General features: G+C 37.0%; 1 protein-coding gene across 1 annotated transcript; it reads right to left on the bottom strand.

The window, feature by feature from the left end:
- Positions 1–14: 14 nt before the first annotated feature.
- On the bottom strand, positions 15–21047 carry LOC110467280 (organic cation transporter protein-like). Its single transcript, XM_021524342.1, has 10 exons — positions 20814–21047; positions 16305–16551; positions 6714–6817; positions 5921–6075; positions 4482–4650; positions 4114–4329; positions 3267–3493; positions 2774–2955; positions 1882–2033; positions 15–1021 (listed from the first exon to the last, which is right to left on the bottom strand). The coding sequence occupies exons 1-10, from the start codon at positions 20954–20956 to the stop codon at positions 910–912; spliced, it is 1707 nt and encodes a 568-aa protein (XP_021380017.1). The 5' UTR covers positions 20957–21047; the 3' UTR covers positions 15–909.
- Between the last annotated feature and the right edge of the window lie 649 nt (positions 21048–21696).

Raw genomic sequence — 21696 nt, 5'->3', positions numbered from 1 at the left:
TTAAATATAAAGCATCATGTTCACATACCATACTGTGATGTTCTTAACATTGGAAGAATCAGAATAAACCTTCAATTTGCAGAGTACAAAACTTACACACAGAAAAACAGGCGATATTGTTTTAAAACAATCAAGACCCGGAATCAATATCAAGGACGGATCATACAACACCCACAGTAAGATGTATGAACACGGTGATGTATATAAACAACAACATAAGCGAACATAGTGTATTTACACTTACCATTTTTTTACAACAAAGATTACATGCATTAATTAAACCTACAACCATCAATAATTGGGATAGGGATTACCAGGGTTGAACGGCCCTCGGTTTAATCCCCCAACAACGAATGCCCTCAACGGGGTAGGGTTTCCGTTTGCCATATATCTTTCACCCAGTTTTTACTCATCTTATTTTTAAATTTTGACTTACTTAATATATTAGGTACTCATTTGTAACGAGACGATGACTCGACATCTCTAGAGCAATGCAAATGTCTACCTAACCACACATATCTATGCTGGGATTCTTGATGACATACATGCACATCGCCCTACAATACTTTAACGCTCGAAGGTAGGGATACAATTCTGGATAGTCATAACCCATCATATACATCGCAAATATACGGAGATTGGTGTCACCGTCCACTCTGTGTTACCTTACTATCACACCGTTGTGTTTGTGAACAAAAAGTTAGCATGGCCATTTTTAATATACCATAGCCCTGATCAGATCGAAGTCAAATATTGTCCGGCTTTGTCGCATCAGATTGACCACATCGTCCAGCCTGTGACAAACGGTTGAATGGACATACACTCCGGCCTGTTAGCTTTATTCAAATTGACATAATTGTGTAGCTTTCGTTCGAGGTGAAATTCGCCACAGTAAGCCTATTAGGTGTTTTAATTTGACCAGTTCGTCTGTCGGCCATGAGGAAGAAGCTGCGCCATCTGCTCTGGCCGCATCACCTTCTCCTCCATACTTATATCCTTCTTCCGGTTTTTGTATGCATCCCTGAAACAAAAAATATCAGATAGACCGACGGAGATTGATCGAGTACTTAGGCAAAGATTTCGAGTATTATTTCAGTAATCACAACAAAACGAAGCATGGCATCATTGTACCAAAACCTGATGATATGTTATTGGTGCAGTGATGCCACTTTTGGTTTGACGTTGTTGGTTTTGATGGTTTACTACTGTGTTGTTTATGGTAATGATGACAATACTGCAAGATGATGGTGCATAATGATGATTATGATGGTGGCAATATCTTGTTGATGTAGATGATGATAATAATGACGTTAGAAGATGGTGTATGATGATGATGGCAATATGCTGCTGTTGATGATGTTGATGATGATGAGATGATGATGATGATGATGATGTGAAGGATGAGGATGATGTCTAAGTGTTATTTTGAATGTGTGTATGTGAGTGTGAGAGAATGTGTTATTTTTTGTGTATGTAAAATACAACTGTGACANAAAAAAAAAAAAAAAAAAAAAAAAAAAAAAAAAAAAAAATGCTTTTGTTCCGCACATTCAATTAAGATCAGATAATAAATAGTTTTAATGTCCCTGCCATACTGCGGTTTTCAGACGTTCTATTGTCAAAACCACAGGAACAATCCTGTTACAATGTTTATATTCGCATGATGGTCATTATACATATAGACTCATCATAAACTGTTATTATCAATATTTTATAAAGAACCCGTACTGTTGGTTGAATTTATTTTATAAAAATAAAATAAATTCAACCAAAAGTACGGGTTCTTTATAAAATATTGATAACATTGTAAATAACTCACAATGGTATAGGAAGTAACATTTCTTAACATTTCAAATGCCTAGCCTTTATCAATATACTCACGTGCCAAATAGTATTCCATCCTCTATGGTCTCTGGCAGATCTTCGTTAAGTGTTTCGGGCAGAAACAAAGATAGACATCCGGCCAGTATTGCCGTCGATCCAAAGACGATCAAAGGGAATGCCTTTCCGAATTTGCCGCCTATCATATTCCCCTGTAAATAATTTCGTTACAGTAGACAATTCAGAGCCAGGTTATTCTTTCCGTTGATTTGTTGTAGCACAGGTTAAGTATTGTAAACAACCAATGCTCAATGTAAATACGTGCATTGTTGATAACAATGTAATATCTGACCTTTACCGTAATAGTCAAGCAGTATAATGTGAACTAGCTCTACATAATAAAAGATCGCTAATTCATTCCAATACAACAAGTTGCGTTGCAAACCAGTTCACATATGGTTTATGCTTCAGCGAGTGTAACAGAAATCAGACATGAATTAGAACGGTGTGAGATCCATTTCATCATATTCCGAACCAATAAATGCATGTAAAATTACTTTAAATGTTTATTACTGCAGAAGTCAAGGGGGAAATAACCTCCGTTGGCCTTTGCCGTGATGTATTAAACCTCGCTTAAAGCTCGGAAAAGAAAACAAGATATGTAAAAAATAAAACAAAACACTATGCTGTAAATGTACTTCTTTTAGCGCGCTCACAACTCAGCGCTTATCGAATTTGAACAGATTAGTGCATTGATGAATTGGCGCACAAAAACACCAAAATACAATAGAAAACAGTATACACAAACTTCAATATGTGTGTAGTCATAGTTCAGCGCAATATTTATAGTGAGAAAATCTCTAAAGATGACGATAAGAACAAAAAGTATATAGTTGCCATGTGAAAGTAACACTTACAGCAAAACAATTACATGTAATAAGTATCTACTTACCGCATCAGCAATATATGGCGCCGCTATATTACCGATGCGTCCGACACATGAGCTGGCTCCAAGGGCGGAGTTTCGAACGACCGTTGGAAAGAGTTCCGCGGAATATATATATATAATAGCAAAGGCAGCGGCAGCTCCCAGCTTGCCTATCATAGCTAGCGTCGTAGTGACTGCCTGTAGTTCTGCAAGGGTAAACCGACTATATTATACACTCTGGACTTATTCTTCGTGGTAATTATTCACTTTTCATTTTTAAATCGTTAACAATGAAAACATCTCAATGAAGATATTCTAATACATTGGTAGCATTATCAATGCTTCAATGTGATTGATTGATTGATAGTATGGTATTTGCTTGTGTTAAATATGATCTAGCTAAGTAGTTACCTGGATAGTCCAAGTAATATTTTACTTTCTCTAAGTATGGTAACTATATATGCTGATTCTGTTCTCATACATATTATTTTTAAAACACTATTCAAAATTTGCTTACCTGCGCCCCCAAATACTATAGTGAAGATCGTGCTTAGGCACGTGACACCACCTACAATCATACAGATACAGTGAAGACGCTTCCGTCCCACCCTGTCCAGAAATAGTAACACCACTGTGTATGCCGGAAACTCAACCAGTCCCGAAAGGAAGAAGTTCATGTAAAAGTTTCCACCAAGATTGCCGGAATTTAAAGACAGCCCATAGTATATCATAGTCACTATGGTCCTAAAAAAAAAAAAAACATTAGCCACATCTTCCTAATACTTTTTCTATAAAATAATGTACTTTTTGTCAAATTCATAGGGATTTTTTCCCACAAATGACACTTGAAATAGTAAAATAGTTATATATCTATATATTTATGTTCAAAATCCCGTTTCCTTTTAACAATCTGAGACGTTAAATCATATATTAATCACTCTTGTTGGTCCGAATGGTAGCGCGCGGGTGGTCTTATTCCGTCTTTTCGTATTACAGAGTTATCTGCTCTTGTGAGCAGGTATTGATTGTTACGTCATTTGTTTATGGAGTAACGTCATACATTTTTGAGAAAACGACGTAATTTTCTCACACAAATTAATGACGAAACAATCAGTACCTGCTCACAAGAGAAGATAACTCTGCAATACGCAAAGACTGAATTGTGGGAGAAAACCTGAGTACCCGGAGAAAACCCACGTAGCCGGGCAGGTGACCCCATACCTTTTCACGTCCGATCTGGGAATCGAACCCCGGCCGACTTGATGAAAGGCAAGTGCGCTATCCACTGCACCACCCGACCACCCCAGATTGTATGATACATGGGACATTTCTATCGTTTAATAAGTATGCAAGATTGTCGTTACCAGTTAAAGAAGATAATGAGGGTTCTGATGAGAAGAACTCGGTTAGTGAAGAGTTGGAGGAAGTTGCCAGTGGGCTTTGGAACCTCGTCTATGTCTTTGTCCAACAGGTTATCGGGTAGTTTGACCTTGTTAACCCGTTCGGCTTTACGAAGCACTGCTTCTGCCTCCTCGTACCGCTTCTTGGATATAAGCCATCGCGGTGACTCTGGTAGTAACCTAGGTCACAGCAAATCACATACGTATGTTAAAAAAATATCAGAAGCCAATATCGGCATAGTTAGGCATTTATTATGTCAACGTAACCTGGCAAACTGAAATGACATGGTAGCAATTTCTGTTGTTACCGACTTTTTATTGTATAAACTTACCACCAATAACTCAGATTCAAGGCGAATGGGACAGCACAGATGATGACAAGGTACTGCCAGTAACGGACAAAGTAGCCAATAAATGCTAGACTCACTAAACCGACGGCGAAAGCATACTCAATGACAATGCCCGCCCATATCCGCTTGGAAGGACCCACCAACTCCACACCTGTGTATAGAAACTCTTAATTAGTGAAAAATAACACCATCCTCAATCGACATTGATACACTTAATTTTGTTATACATCATGTCCACATCTTATGTCAACACTGATGCAATAAGCGGAGTATTAACATCTATATCTATACCTTGATTCATTATTCTGAATATTGGTTTAAACACTCTTATATAATGCATGATTTTATAATGCATGATTTGTGAATAAAAATATAAATGAATACTAAATAAAATATGTTATAATATAAAAAATATAATATGAATATAAAGGTTATCTTTATTTCAAACTATCCATATCAATGACTTCTCGACAAATTTTGTTCTAATGCTAGCACATTTATTAAGGGCAACTGACTGTCGAAATTTAATTTTAATTTTAAAAACCTAGACGATATATCATATTTCGTCTTTGCGTATTGCAGAGTTATCTGCTCTTGTGAGCAGGTATTGATTGTTACGTCATTTGTTTATGAGAGTAACGTCATACATTTTTGAGAAAACGACGTAATTTTCTCCCACAAATTAATGACGTAACAATCAAAACCTGCTCTCAAGAGAAGATAACTCTGCAACACGCAAAGACGGAATAGCCTGCAAGGAACAGACCCTGTGACGGTGTCCGTTATTTGATGACGTTATACACACCTATAACAAATCCCGTGAGGAAGATACATTACCCTTTGACGCTGTTGCTTATTTGATGACGTTAAACAGACCTATTATAATTTGAGGTTCTTATATACTGCTTTTTCACAATCTAGTTCGTAGGTCGTCTTAAAACGGTTTACAAATTATCATCCGTGGTTACAGGACCTTTGCAACCTGCCAATATCTTTCTCAACTCCCTGGGGAGCATACAGCCGGTGCTGCAATTTCGGCACTCACGGCTAGCATTCAACAATTCTTGCACTGCCCAACCACGTGCTCATTTGCAGCTGAAAAGACTGGATCAAGCGGAGTAAAGTACCTTGCTCAACGATACAACACAGTGCCATGACGTGACTCGAACCTGCCACCTTTGGTCACGAGCCCGGCGTCCTACCACTAGACTACTGTGCCTCCTATTACAAATCCCGTGAGGACGAGACCCTGTGACGCTGTCCCTAACTTTTATGTCGTCATACACACCTATCAAAAAATCCCAAGAGGACGAGACCCTGTGACGCGGTCCCTTATTTGATGACGTTATATACACCTATTACAAATCCCGTGACTAAGGGAACCTGTGACGCTGTCCCTTATTTGATGACGTTTTACACACCTATTACAAATCCCGTGAGGAAGAGGCCCTGTGACGCTGCTCCAACTATCAAGTTGATGACGGAAAACCCAATATAGTTCGGAGCCCATGCCAGAGCAAAAGACGATGCCAACATCAGGACCAGCGAGAAATAAAACGTCTTCTTCCGCCCGAAACTAGGTTTAAAAGATCAATAACCATATCACATCAGAATATACAGTCTGTATGAGGTGTCTCAGTTATGAACATTTTTATTTAATAAATCTTGATATTTTTTTATGATACAAGCTATATTTTGTTTAGTACCATTCATTAATTAAAAACAATTTAAAAGTTAGTTTCAACGGAAAATCAAACTATATTATAAACTGAAATGTTTGAAATATATTTTTGAATTTGTACATTAGAGAATTGTGAATTTATGAATTTATTGAAATATTTTCAGAACGCACAATTCAAATAGAATTATAACAAATACTGATTAATGAAAAAATCATTTTTTGTTATTTGCCATTTTCTCCATATTTTGTGGAATCTCTGAGAATAGCGTACTGTCAGCTTCGTAAAAACTTTCTGTTAGTTGCTGTATGACTTTTTTAGGTACTTAAACAGTATGTATTATCTGTGACAAATAATGACAAAGCAGTGTTCAATACAAAAAATAATCAAATAAAAATCTTCTGTCATCTCATTATCTTATTAGTTAGTTTTACACTGTGGAGCAACGATTGGTCATGCCATGCTACTTTGCTGTCAAACAATAGAACTTAACGTCGCCTGTCGTTCTTCACTACTGAAAAATATAACAACTTACAAGTCCGACATTTGACCGAAGACAAAGGCGCCGACGAATACTCCAGCGTAGAACAGCGACTTTGTAATTGATGCCTGGTAGGCATTTTCGCACACGACATTATACTGTAACAAAATATTGAGCTTAGTATGTATACAATAAACAGTAAAATACCAATTTAGTGGTGGAATTTAATCCAGGTTATGTACAATTACATAATTGGTGGAGACATTTTATCCTATGTAATTGGGGTATACATCTTATACATTGTATGCTAAATGTCGACATTTTATACATTGTATGATAAATGTAGACATGTTATACATTACACTGTATAAAAGTAGTATACATTATAAAAGTAGTGTAGACATTCTATAAATTATATTATTTTGCGAATATTTTTTTTTAATTACATACGTAGTGTAGACAGTGTATATATTATAGAATCAGTGGAGACATTTTCTACATTAATCAATAGGGGATACACTTTATACGGTACATAAATAGTGAAAAATGAAAACATGATATAATTAGTGGAGAAATTCTATAAATAATATAATCTGCAGACCAATTCTATATATTGTATAATTAGTGGAGAAAGTGTATACAGTGTATTCTTTGGAGAAAGATAGTTTAGTCTATAATAAGTGGAGAAATTCGGTAAAGAAATAATATACAGAGAAAAAGATTACATTTTTCATCACTAGAGAATTTCTCAGTATGTAAGAAGTGAATAATTTCGTTCAAATCTTCCGATGTCATTATCATTATCACAGATGTTGACTTATTGACCTGAGGGAAATTATATATGTTTTGAAGTAACTGCACTGGCTATTAACGTCCTCCGAGTTCCGCCCTCTAGGCTGATTCCTAAGTATTGAGACGTCTCTGTATATCGTAGTGTGAATACACATTTACCTGATTTCATTGGTTATAACTCATTTGAGAGTTTTAAAGCACTACACGGTATCAGTTAATTTCACATTAAAGTAGAACACGATTATTTAATTATTGTGCATTTAATCAGATTGTTGTTGGAGTTTTTCCAATTATCATAAAAAATACCTCTTCTTCAACAATGACAAAGCGGTATAAGTAAATCGCTTACTATCTCTTTTATTCATAAGCAATGTAGCTGGAACAGTTGAGAACTACCACTATCACTACAGAGGAAGCAGTAGATAAATATCACTATCACTACAGAGGTAGCAGTAGATAACTACCACTATCACTACAGAGGTAGCAGTAGATAACTACCACGATCACTACAGAGGTAGCAGTAGATAAATATCACTATCACTACAGAGGTAGCAGTAGATAACAACCACTATCACTACAGAGGTAGCAGTAGATAACTATCACTATCACTACAAAGGTAGCAGTAGATAACTACCACTATCACTAAAGAGGTAACAGTAGATAACTATCACTTTCACTACAGAGGTAGCAGTAGATAACTACCACTATCACTACAGAGGTAGCAGTAGATTACTATCACTATCACTACAGAGGTAGCAGTAGAGAGCTACCACTATCACTACAAAGGTAGCAGTAGAGAGCTATCACTATAACTACAGAGGTAGCAGTAGATTACTATCACTATCACTACAGAGGTAGCAGTAGAGATCTACCACTATCACTACAGAGGTAGCAGTAGAGAGCTATCAGGATCACTACAGAGGTAGCAGTAGATAACTACCACTATCACTACAGAGGTAGCAGTATATAACTACCACTATCACTACAGAGGTAGCAGTAGATTACTATCACTACAGAGGTAGCAGTAGATTACTATCACAATCACTACAGAGGTAGCAGAAGAGAGCTATCACTATCACTACAGAGGCAGTAGAGAGCTATCAGGATCACTACAGAGGAGGTAGCAGTAGATTACTATCACAATCACTACAGAGGTAGCAGAAGAGAGCTATCACTATAACTACAGAGGTAGCAGTAGATAACTACCACTATCACTACAGAGGTAGCAGTATAGAACTACCAATATCACTACAGAGGTAGCAGAAGATAACTACCACTATCACAACAGAGGTAGCAGGAGATAACTACCACTATCACTACAGAGGTAGCAGTAGATAAATACCAATATCACTACAGAGGTAGCAGTAGAGAGCTACCACTATCACTACAGAGGTAGCAGTAGATAACTATCACTACACTACAGAAGTAGCAGTAGATAACTACCACTTTCACTACAGAGGTAGCAGTAGAGAGCTACCACTATCACTACAAAGGTAGCAGTAGATAACTACCACTGTCACTACAGAGGTAGCAGTAGAGAGCTACCACTATCACTACAGAGGTAGCAGTAGATAAATACCACTATAACTACAGAGGTAGCAGTAGATAACTACCACTATCACTACAGAGGTAGCAGTAGATAACTACCACTGTCACTACAGAGGTAGCAGTAGAGAGCTACCACTATCATTACAGAGGTAGCAGTAGAGAGCTACCACTATCACTACAGAGGTAGCAGTATAGATCTCCCACTATCACTACAGAGGTAGCAGTATAGATCTCCCACTATCACTACAGAGGTAGCAGTAGAGAGCTATCACGATCACTACAGAGGTAGCAGTAGATAACTACATGTACCACTACCACTACAGAGGTAGCAGTAGAGAACTACCACTAACATTACAGAGATAGCAGTAGAGAACTACCACTATCACTACAGAGGTAGCAGTAGAAATCTACCACTATCACTACAGAGGTAGCAGTAGATAACTACCACTATCACTACAGAGGTAGCAGTGGAGAGCTACCACTAACGTTACAGAGGTAGCAGTAGATAACTACCACTATCACTACAGAGGTAGCAGTAGAGAGCTACCACTATCACTACAGAGGTAGCAGTAGATAATTACCACTATCACTACAGAGGTAGCAGTAGAGAGCTACCACTAACATTACAGAGGTAGCAGTAGAGAACTACCACTATCACTACAGAGACAGCAGTAGATAACTACCACTATCACTACAGAGGTAGCAGTAGAGAACTACCACTATCACTACAGAGGTAGCAGTAGATAACTACCACTATCACTACAAAGGTAGCAGTAAATAACTACCACTATCACTACAGAGGTAGCAGTAGAGAGCTACCACTAACATTACAGAGGTAGCAGTATAGAACTACCACTATCACCACAGAGGTAGCAGTAAATAACTACCACTATCACCACAGAGGTAGCAGTAAATAACTACCACTATCACAACAGAGGTAGCAGTAGAGAACTACCACTATCACTACAGAAGTAGCAGTATAGAACTACCACTATCACCACAGAGGTAGCAATAAATAACTACCACTATCACAACAGAGGAAGCAGTAGAGAACTACCACTATCACTACAGAGGCAGCAGTAGAGAACTACCACTATCACTACAGAGACAGCGGTAGATAACTACCACTATCACTACAAAGGTAGCAGTAGAGAGCTATCACTATAACTACAGAGGTAGCAGTAGATAACTCCCACTATCACTACAAAGGTAGCAGTAAATAACTACCACTATCACCACAGAGGTAGCAGTACATAACTACCACTATCACTACAGAGGCAGCAGAAGATAACTACCACTATCACTAAAGAGGTAGCAGTAGAGAGCTACCACTAACATTACAGAGGCAGCAGTAGAGAACTACCACTATCACTACAGAGACAGCAGCAGATAACAACCACTATCACTACAGAGGTAGCAGCTGATAACTACCACTATCACTACAGAGCTAGCAGTAGATAAATACCACTATCACTACAGAGGAAGCAGTAGAGAGCTACCACTACCACTACAGAGGAAGCAGTAGATAACTACCACTACCAAAACAGAGGTAGCAGTAGAGAACTACCACTATCACTACAGAGGCAGCAGAAGATAACTACCACTATCACAACAGAGGAAGCAGTAGAGAACTACCACTATCACTACAGAGACAGCAGTAGATAACTACCACTATCCCTACAGAAGTAGCAGTATAGAACTACCACTATCACCACAGAGGTAGCAATAAATAACTACCACTATCACAACAGAGGTAGAAGTAGAGAACTACCACTATCACTACAGAGACAGCAGTAGATAACTCCACTATCACTACAGAGGTAGCAGTACATAACTACCACTATCACTACAAAGGTAGTAGTAGATCACTACCACTATCACAACAGAGGTAGAAGTAGAGAACTACCACTATCACTACAGAGACAGCAGTAGATAACTATCACTATCACTACAGAGGTAGCAGTAAAGAACTACCACTATCACCACAGAGGTAGCAGTAAATAACCACCACTATCACTACAGAGGTAGCAGCACTATCACTACAGAGGTAGCAGTAAAGAACTACCACTATCACCACAGAGGTAGCAGTACATAACTACCACTATCACTACAGAGGCAGCAGTAGATAACTACCACTATCACCACAGAGGTAGCAGTAACTAACTACCACTATCACCACAGAGGTAGCAGTAACTAACTACCACTATCACCACAGAGGTAGCAGTAGATAACTAACCCTACCACTACAGAGGGAGCAGTTGATAACTACCACTATCACTACAGAGGAAGCAGTAGAGAGCTACCACTACCACTACAGAGGAAGCAGTAGATAACTACCACTACCAAAACAGAGGTAGCAGTAGAGAACTACCACTATCACTACAGAGACAGCAGTAGATAACTCCCACTATCACTACAAAGGTAGCAGTAGATAACTACCACTACCACTACATAGGTAGCAGTAGAGAACTACCACTAGAGAGCTATCACTATAACTACAGAGGTAGCAGTAGATTACTACCACTATCACTACAGAGGTAGCGGTAGATAACTACCACTATCACTACAGTAGTAGCAGTATAGAACTACCACTATCACAACAGAGGTAGAAGTAGAGAACTACCACTATCACTACAGAGACAGCAGTAGATAACTACCATTATCACTACAGAGGTAGCAGTAGATAGCTACCACTATCACTACAGAGGTAACAGTAGATAACTACCACTACCACTACAGAGGTAGCCGTTGATAACTACCACTATCACTACAGAGATAGCATTAGATAACTACCACTATCACTACAGAGGTAGCAGTAGAGAACTATCACGATCACTACAGAAGTAGCAGTAGAGAACTACCACGATCACTTCAAAGATAGCAGTAGAGAGCTGCAACTATCACTACAGAGATAACAGTATAGAACTACCACTATCACTTCAGAGGTAGCAGTAGAGAGCTAAAATTTACCACTATCACTACAGAAGTAGCAGTAGAGAACTACAACTATTACTACAGAGGTAGCAGTAGAGAACTTCCACTATCACTACAGAGATAGCATTAGATAACTACCACTATCACTACAGAGGGCATTAGATAACTACCACAATCACTACAGGGGTAGAAGAAGCGATCAGGGCGCGCACTTATCAATATCAGTCAACAGTAAAAGTCGAGAGCATAATCATCCTGATATCTGGTGAATATTAATATTGAGTTACCAATTAAGACCAATGAAACAGTGTTACATCTTCAATACTTAAATGTGCTTTGTAATAAGGTATCAAATATCCAAACTGACTCCGTCCGATTGGTTTCAACCTTATGCGAACATGCACCTAGGTTAGAAGCAAACATGTCATTACAATACACCTAACTGTACTGTTAGACCCCACACCAAAACTCAGTCCATTTATTTTATTTTGAAAAGAAGCTAGTTAAGTCCGGTTATAAAAATGCTATTGTATAATATGATTAATTATAGTTTTGCCATTCCAAAAAAAATACAACGTTCGATGTTCAATATAGTTTATAAATAAATATCTTGTAGTACTGTATTATTTAAGTAAGACATTTAGATGTGTACCTTTTTTTGTGATTGCGTAGAGGGCACTTGTAAATGTAATTACTAAATGCATGCATTCATTTCAATATTTGTTTGAATTATTGAAAATACAACATGTATCTCTTTTATGATATGTCGTCATCAGGTATAAACAATTATGACCATATTCCCAGTAAATTAAGCTTGCATGTTTTCATCTTCTTTTAGACTTTGATAATAGACATACATAAACATAATGCTGATTATTAACTGATTAAAAACACATTCTTAGTTCGAAGATGACGTGACATTCTATGTATGACTGACAGGATGTTTACAAATTGTCGGTCTATGATCTTTACCTGTTAGGAGGTTTGACTCCAGACAAAGCTGTGGCGTAAACAAAGGACTGTTGACCTAAAGAGCGATAACCACTGGAACATGTTGACTTTTGGATAGACCATTTTAGCTGCCCTATTGAAGAAGCGACTTAACAAATTTATCAACAGATAGGCTTAGTAAACAGATGTCGAGATTTGAGAATTTAAAGATGATAGGCCAACTGAACATACACATTGTCAAGGCCCTTACTATGATGTCAACAATTCAATATTTATCACGGTACTGATGTGTTCTTGATGTATAAAAATAAACTGTGCTTTCGTTTAGCTGTTAATATCTAAAGAAGATCAATTGCAATTATTTGTCCATATATCATTTTTTATTCCACAATCTGTCTTTATAGTGGGGCGGCTTAGTACCGAAATTTGACAAAATCATGCAAATGGTGATACAAGCATAGGATTTGGCACATACGTTCTTTAGGGTGTACTTTAGCATATAAGAGGGGTAGCCAATATATTTTTGATTTTTTTTCACGGCGGCTATCTTGAATTTAAAATTGACATCATTTTGCCCAATAGTGGAGATTGGTGATGACAACTATTTGAAATACACAAAAAAAAATGAAAATATGTGAAACAGACAGGAATTGTAAAAATATTTCACCACTTCCGGTTAGAGTGGTAAAAATTCATACAATCGAGTGAAATAATGGGGGTAAGGATATGCGATAAAAATGTCCGTTTGATATATAGGTAATTATTTAAGATATGCAGGAAGGTCGAATGATGTATTATTCTGCCATATTTTCCGATGTACATAATGTTGTACAGGTCAAACCAGCTTTATAACACTTGCATCTACCAGAACAAGTTTTCTTGCATCCACAATTGTGTAACTCCTGGCACGATGCTGCAATGGCTCCTAATTGTGTCCAATTGGAAATCCACAACCCATCTGCTGTCTCCTTCATCCCTAATCGCCCGGACTAGGTAGATGTTGTTCAAGTGTGACTGCCTGTCCCCTTACATGACCACCTTGATATGCAGCTCGTTTGGTGTGTTGCAAACAATTCAAGCCTGGATTCATTTATGTCAAATGTTGTTGTAGTTTTGTCGTACATAACTACAACAAATGCCTCTATCAACTCAATATCAGCTTTACTGACCAATGCAGGTTTCTTACTCAATCGCCCAAACACCTCGGTAACGTCATGAAGTATTTCCCACGTCTGCCATGCCGACTTCTTTCCCTTTCCATGAGAAGCGGAGACAGTGTCACATCCGGTGAAAGCATGAAAAAATGGCAAAGCCACTGATTTAGGACCAAGAGAATGATCACTTCCATGAATTGGAAGCCATCGCAGGTTTGTTCCTTTTCCAAATGCAACCCAAAGATGTCTACTTCTAGTGTATTGAATAGAGACACTGCCAAAACCACTACATCAGTGTCTGATCTGATTATGAGTGATTTTCGACTTACATCCCCTATCAGCTGCACTTTTGGATATGAACAAATATCCTTGTGTCTGCTTCCTCGTGATTACACGGACTGAGATCATCATGGTCATCATAAGAATTTGTCATAACATCTTCGCCTTTTGTCAGATTGAATCGAGCTAATTTTATCGGCAAGGAAATGAAACAATTCCGTCTTGTTTTCGTCCACTCTAAGGAAGCTCGCCCAAGCTTTCGAAGTCTTACTGGTGCCCACAACTTTTCGCCTGGTTCCAGCACCCCTCTCTTTATGTGTTTGTGCTTTTAGGCTGTCTCCTATGTAAATATCAAATATAATGTCTACTCTTGAATGTTTTGAAGTAAGGTGGTTATTGTACGGCAAAATCATATCTTTCGCGTACTCATCAAAAGTGTATGTTCCACGCGGTGGTCTCGAAATTACCATAGCTGCAACATCAACTACTACCATGTCTGATGAGGTTCTTCTCTTGGCAATTCCCCTTAGCTTCCAAAACTTCAATAAGCTTTGATTTTACGCCAATATTTATTTTACCACTTTGACACAATGTAAATATCAGAATGAAGGAGAAAAATTCTGATTTTCGTGACTAAAAAACTCTTCCAAGTCGCATTGTCTGCTTTGACACGAAATGAAAACCTTGAAAACAGACTGCAATCTTCTCGGGTTAGGTCAAGCTTGCTTTTGGTTTTACCGGAACTTTTCTTTGGTTGGCGACTGAACAAAAGAAACTTGTTTCAAAAATGTTTGCCTTGTTTTGCATTCGGGTTCTAAAGTCAGCGTACTGATTGCATCCAGTTTATTTAATTTGTGACAGTTTCCCTGGGTCTGCNGCCTATCAGTCTACTGATTACTGGTCCGGCTACCATCCAACGTCTCAAGGCAGATGGATCCTCGGTTAGCCCTACGGCACCCCATCACCTTTAACAATAGCGTCATTCTGTCCATGAGCCTGGTCTATCGCTATGTTTGAGAAAACGCGATTTGATTTTTTCACAGTGAAGTGCCCTTTTATGAATTCTCTGTAAATATCTGTATTTTTTTGTTTCCAATGAAGCCATATCGCGACGGTGAACAGGAAGCCATCTAGCATAGTTGATATCATCAAGTCCAAAAATGTATGGGATCAAGGAAGACCACGTTTGTTTGTAAAGCTCAAAATCTGTCCCTCGTAATAATCGAATAACACTTAACATTAACAATTAATTATAAATAACATCCGAAGACCAACCCCAAAAGATGCTTCAAATTAATAACTATCAAAGTACTATGATTTAAACATTGGCGTGTGGTAGTATGTGTCAAATGTAAGATATTTATAAAACCGGAAGTGAGTTATCGACCGATATTTGACCGGATGTGATGTTTTTTAATACAACCAGACAAATAAACCTTCATTCACTCAACCTAGTAACATTTTGTATAAATTACAAGCAATATGTATGCAAAAGGGAACATACATTTGATGTGTTTTACCTGAAAAGACGCCATTTTGAAAATCAAAAATGGCCGCCATGATAGGATGGATTTTTTCGTGGCTACCCCCCTTAATATGATTTAATACACCAAAATGCATGTTCTTACAAAGTTTCATGCTTGTATCACCATTTGCATGATTTTTGATGTAAGCTGCTCAACTATTATAATTGTATATAAATGAACACTGCTAAAACTGCGATCCGAACGTTGATTTTGTCTAACTTATCAGTGACATATACATATCCGATTTTAAACATGTTTACCTGACATATAGAAAATGGGACAAAATTTCAATCCTTTTCAACCTATTTCAAAGAGCCATTTCTATGTTATCAACAACTGTAGCTAGCGTTCGCAATATTGCAATAATATTTGTCTGGGTATTTACAGTTTTGTTTTCAAGAAAGTTAGTAGAGGCCACAACCACTAATAGAGATCAGATTTGTATTCAAATAAAACCTCACCTTTGAGACAACGGTCTCCTCGAACACCTCATGGCTGTAAACCCAAGATGTACACTTAGTCAGGGTGGCGTTGACAGGCCGACTTGAATTGTCGAACGTTACGGACGTTGAGTTAAAAGAATATAGATTGCACTTGTCGTAAGACAGAAGCTTGTCTGTGGACGGCGGGATGTAGTGACGTATTAGGTCCAGATGGCGGTCACTCTGGACTTCAAACGTGTCGTTCTCTAAACCAGGTATCTTACATCTGAAATGAATTACTTAAGCATTAAACTGCTTTAAGATGCCATTCATAGGCAATATGAATGCCCACTGCATTACAGGAAAATGACATGAACCGCGAGAGCATAGTGTTATGACCCGAAACGTTATTTGTTTGGTTTACATAGTGTCATTGAAGCACAAATGTAAATATAATAAAGTAAGTTAATGTATATATTGTAACTTAGAGCAAATATCCATGTTTTTTTTATAATAAATACCATCGATTCTGGGATAACAGATTGTCTCTGACCCGTAATTTGCCCCGATCTTTTATATTACTAAGTACAAAATATTAGCACGTCAGCGATATAATGATGTCATGCTTTTCACTGGTAAGCAGTTAAGTATAACTAGACATTTTTCCATGTCGACGATTGGTTGACAATGGTGTTTTCCCGTACAACGCTCTTTCAGAAGACTTCTCTATTATGCAAATGTAAAAGAAGTGAGTAAGGCGTTGTTTGAATATATTTGCTTTATATAGAAAGGGTACACGCGTCATGTGCAATGAAACAACCCATTTTGAATATTTATATTATCTAATTTATCTCGGTCACACCATCTTGTTGGCGCTGAGGTAGACACCAAAGCGCATTTAATAATATATGGACATGGGTGGAATATAGCGAATAAATTAAAGCATGCACAACGGATTTACTAAATTCGGATATTCAATAATCTAGGTCACGCCACATCATTAGGAATGGAAAACAACATTTGACGCGGTAGAATAGATGAAATCACCAAATGTTTACATGTACTAAGGTGGTTGTATAAAGTAGCTGTTGTAAAGTGAAAATAACGTTTGTATTTTGGCTGTATTATTCTTTATATTTGTGTAAATTAATGTTTTTTTCTAAAGTCATGTGGGCATGTAACATTTATGAATATCACATGTTGTATATTTATTTATTTATTTATCAATGACATTTAATTAAAGTCAGTCTCACAGCCATCGTCGCGTATAAAATACAACATGTAAGGCAAATACAGGCTCCATGACAGTAAATCAATTTCACAAGAAGTATTTTATTTAAGTACATTGCATGTTTTCATCACAGTTTGAAAACCCCGGAAATCGCTAGACGTCTTAGTCTAGAAATATATAGCTACGATTATATAATTATATTTATATAATGTTCCTGTTACAGTTTTCTGTTTAATGGCATTGAAACAGTGGCGGTAGACCTCGATTCGCGTATAAATCAATCTATCTTCTCAACACTATTGTCTAATCTTCTTAACTCAAGGAGGTCATCTAATGATATATTCAAAGCTCTAAAACCTATTATCTGTAAGCTGTACAGGAACGTTATCACTGTTGTATCAGGGTAGCGTTATATTTGAAATTCTACACAGCATTGACCTTCAAACCAAGTTTGGAAGGTCAAGTGTCACTGTAATACAAGGCCACACTGATCAAACACTTCTGTGATGTGTCCATGTCGATAAAAGCAAACTACAAAACCAAATCGACAGTGTTTGCAGACCAGTAATGATGATATATTTATTTAAATATATATATGTATAAATAAAATAATTATGTATTTGTTAGTAGTGAATCATATAGTGGATTATTACTAGACTACATTTTGTAGGATGTATTTAACAGTTAACTGTTAAATAATAAGCGGTATTCTCCTTTATATCCTAGGAGATAAAATCAATATTCGGCCTCCAAATCTGGTTCTTTTATGTTTCGTTTACCATAGGGAGTCACATGCTTGAACAATAACAGCAGAGATATATTTATATTTTAAACCGATCGACAAAACACACCTTGTATCAAGCCAGGGTGAGTGACAGAGGTAACGTAACAAAATGACATACACTTGTCAATAACTATATGTTAAAGTTTATTTTATAGCGGTAAATTTACAAATGGTTCCGGAGCATACCAATTGTAAATACATAGCAACCTCCAGGAGATCGGACAGAATAAAAAAAATTGAATATCATTTGTTTTCTAATTAAAATGCATAACTATCATATTTTCCCGTTAAACATTATACTGTTCAGAACCATAATATAACACAACTTTTAAGTAACAATGATAATCCCCTGAAATGTACCTTTCTTTATGAGTTAGCATTCTTGTGTTGGTGGACTATTTATGGAGAAAATACTGTATAAGATGAAGATATAAAGAGGTTTCCAAACGAGCGGTGGTTGTTCATCATGTTAATCTGACTGAGTTAATTACTTTTCCTATTGTATATAGACAGGAGGTTTACAGAGATTTTAGAGATATGTTTACTGTGTGGAGTGATGTCCTTGTTTACATGTTGTTGCCACATATGGTACCGTACACTCTATTCGGAGCCCCTGTTTTCGACTCTAAATTTATTGATTTATTTATTTTGCATTCCTTTAATTTATCTGTCCTTGAGTTCGGATGTATGTTTCCTTTTTCCTTTTTCATATCGACTTTTATTATCGAATTTGTGACCGTGTGTTTAGCGTATGATATGATCTATATTGTTTCCTGCATATCTTATATTGTTTTATATAAATTATCATTTAAGTAATTGTATCATGTTCTCGTGGCATACAGAACAAACCAATAATCAATCATTTTATCTAAAGATGATACCATTATAATTGGTATCATCGCTTTCTCTTACTTATTTTAATGATTATATCAGTATGTCATATTAATACCTTACTTTTCATATCAGAATTAAAGATATTATGTTTTCGTAGCAACAATTTTAACTGTGATACCATTATAGTGGTAAACAACACTTGTTTTACACAGAGAACAAAAACCGATGTAAAACGACGTTCTACACGATGCCTGCGTGGCACATGACATGATTTCATCTTTACCTATGGGATAGAGGTCAACACTGCAGTAAGCCTTCTGTTCTATTTTACACGAGTCGACTATTTAAACTAGGACATTGTGTTTATCCTACAAAACGCTTCGTTACGTAATACGAATCTGTTATAAGAGTCGAAGCGAAGTCAAATTTCCACCGCTTTTATTTAGTGTTACTTATATTAACTTCAATGTAAGCTTATAAACCATATGTATGATGCAATAGATCTGACCGACGACGATAGTTTTTGTGACTTGCACGCTACAGAATATACACTGCAAATGCACATTCGTCATAAAAGTAACTTTGTTTCCGATTCTTTTCATTTTCACTTTTATCAGAACATGATATATTATGTTTTTTATTGAAATCTCTGTCTGAAAGCACCATTACCAGTGCGTAAAACCCAAGGTCGACATATACATGTCTCATATATGCTTGTTTGTTACAGATAGTTGTGAGAAAAAGGCTTGATTTTTGACGTGTGCGTCTCTTTGAAGTATTTTGGGTTTTTGTTGTTGTTTAAACGTCCTTGTGACAGCCAAGGTCATATACAGTTTGGTTTCTATTGAGACGACGCCGTAGAGACAGAGAAGAGAAGTGAGAGAAAAACATATCCAAAGCATTATTGAGTATCATAATAAAACAATCAGTCGATAATCTGTGTATACTCTTATGTTCTAAGTCGCAGACTTTCAAATGATTCGTATGATGCAGAACATTCTGTTTCTATTAAAACGTAAATACAAATTTAACAAAGACATTTTGTTTTTCGGTATAACCACGGACTTAGATAACAATCTAATTCCGTGGTATAACAGCTTACTTACTGTATTTTGATAATTTAATTAACATTTATCATTAACATTTGGTCCAAAACACTAAAATTGAAGAGGTCATTAATTTCAAAAAAATCTGAAACAATGAGAGAAATGAAGATTAAACAGTCAGGAAAAATTACTGTTGGCAATTTGTCTTTATACTTTGGTAAAATTGGTAAGATGAAGTCAAAATATAGATAAAGATTTTTTTTATATTATTTCTTGTTACGATTATTGGAGGATGTCTTCTTTTTAACTCTGGTAAATTACCTGGGTTCTTTTAAGAAACATTAAAGCGAATAAAGAGTCCATGATTATTCTCAAAATGCCTAGCATGGTAGCCCCACTTCTTTACCTCTTTTATGTTTGTGTATTGACAATAGTACATTAACTTGACAATGGACCACGTGCAGGCCATAACCATTGTAGTCCCTGATATCAATGTGTACTAGGTACCGCTATATCTCCGAAGCAAACTCATTCATATCAAAATTAGGTAAAAAAAAATGGGTGCAAAGTTTTAACAAGGTATTGATAATACCACTAGCCTACAAGTACTAGCAGGAAGCTATCATTGCACGTGTTTACAAAGGCGGACCTACCTATGTTCTGGACTAGCCAGGATCATTCCCCCCATTACCGCAAACAATCCAACAATGGCCGCTGTCAGACATACTAGCAGATACAGGAATTTCTGGTAGCGGCCGAACTCTCCAAGTCTCTTGGTGATTTCGTCGAAGTCCATGCCTAACGTTGACTCTTCTTGAAGAGTCAGTTGAACAGTGTGGTAGTCTTACTGGGTCGTCTTATTGTTATGACGGTGGTTAATCTCGCGCCATCGTGCATAAACCTTTGACCAGATAACGCGTATTGATAAGAATTACCAGTTCACAGTGACCACAGTTAACAGTCAACACACTAGTCAATATTGACTTGCCTAATTTTTGTGCGGTTGTTGACTTAAACAAAAAAGTATATGACATGTATTATCACTATCATAGCTCTGTGTTTATGTCAAATAATTTAGTTTGTACCAGCTAATTCATATCAAGACTCGGCGATATTTTCCTACACACCCATTGGCCATTCGCTTAATTCAACACAAGCCCATTGGTCACTCGCTCCCACACGACTATTGGCCATTGCATGGCCTCCTCCATTAGTTACTACTCCTTGCATTATATTTCAAATGATATCACATATAACCATGTTTATAATTCAAATCACTGTAATTTGCAATACAACTACTGCTGGCATTGGAAACAAGCTCCGAGTAATGACCGACCCTACCACATTAAATATATCGTTGTTCCATGCTATTATTGATGACAGTAAAAAGTTGAACATACTGTGAACATTCAATGTGTTGATCTTGTTAATCCGTGCATTATATATTAAATGTTTTTCTACCTAACATGTTCAATCTACGTTAAACAAGTTGTATCAGCCATCATGACCAAAGCATGGGCGTCGATACGATCATAT

This window comes from Mizuhopecten yessoensis, unplaced genomic scaffold (genome assembly GCF_002113885.1).
Source record: "Mizuhopecten yessoensis strain PY_sf001 unplaced genomic scaffold, ASM211388v2 scaffold11169, whole genome shotgun sequence".
Lineage (NCBI taxonomy): Eukaryota > Metazoa > Mollusca > Bivalvia > Pectinida > Pectinidae > Mizuhopecten > Mizuhopecten yessoensis.
Note: the sequence above shows the minus strand (reverse complement) of the source record. Positions and strands in the feature narration are given on the sequence as shown.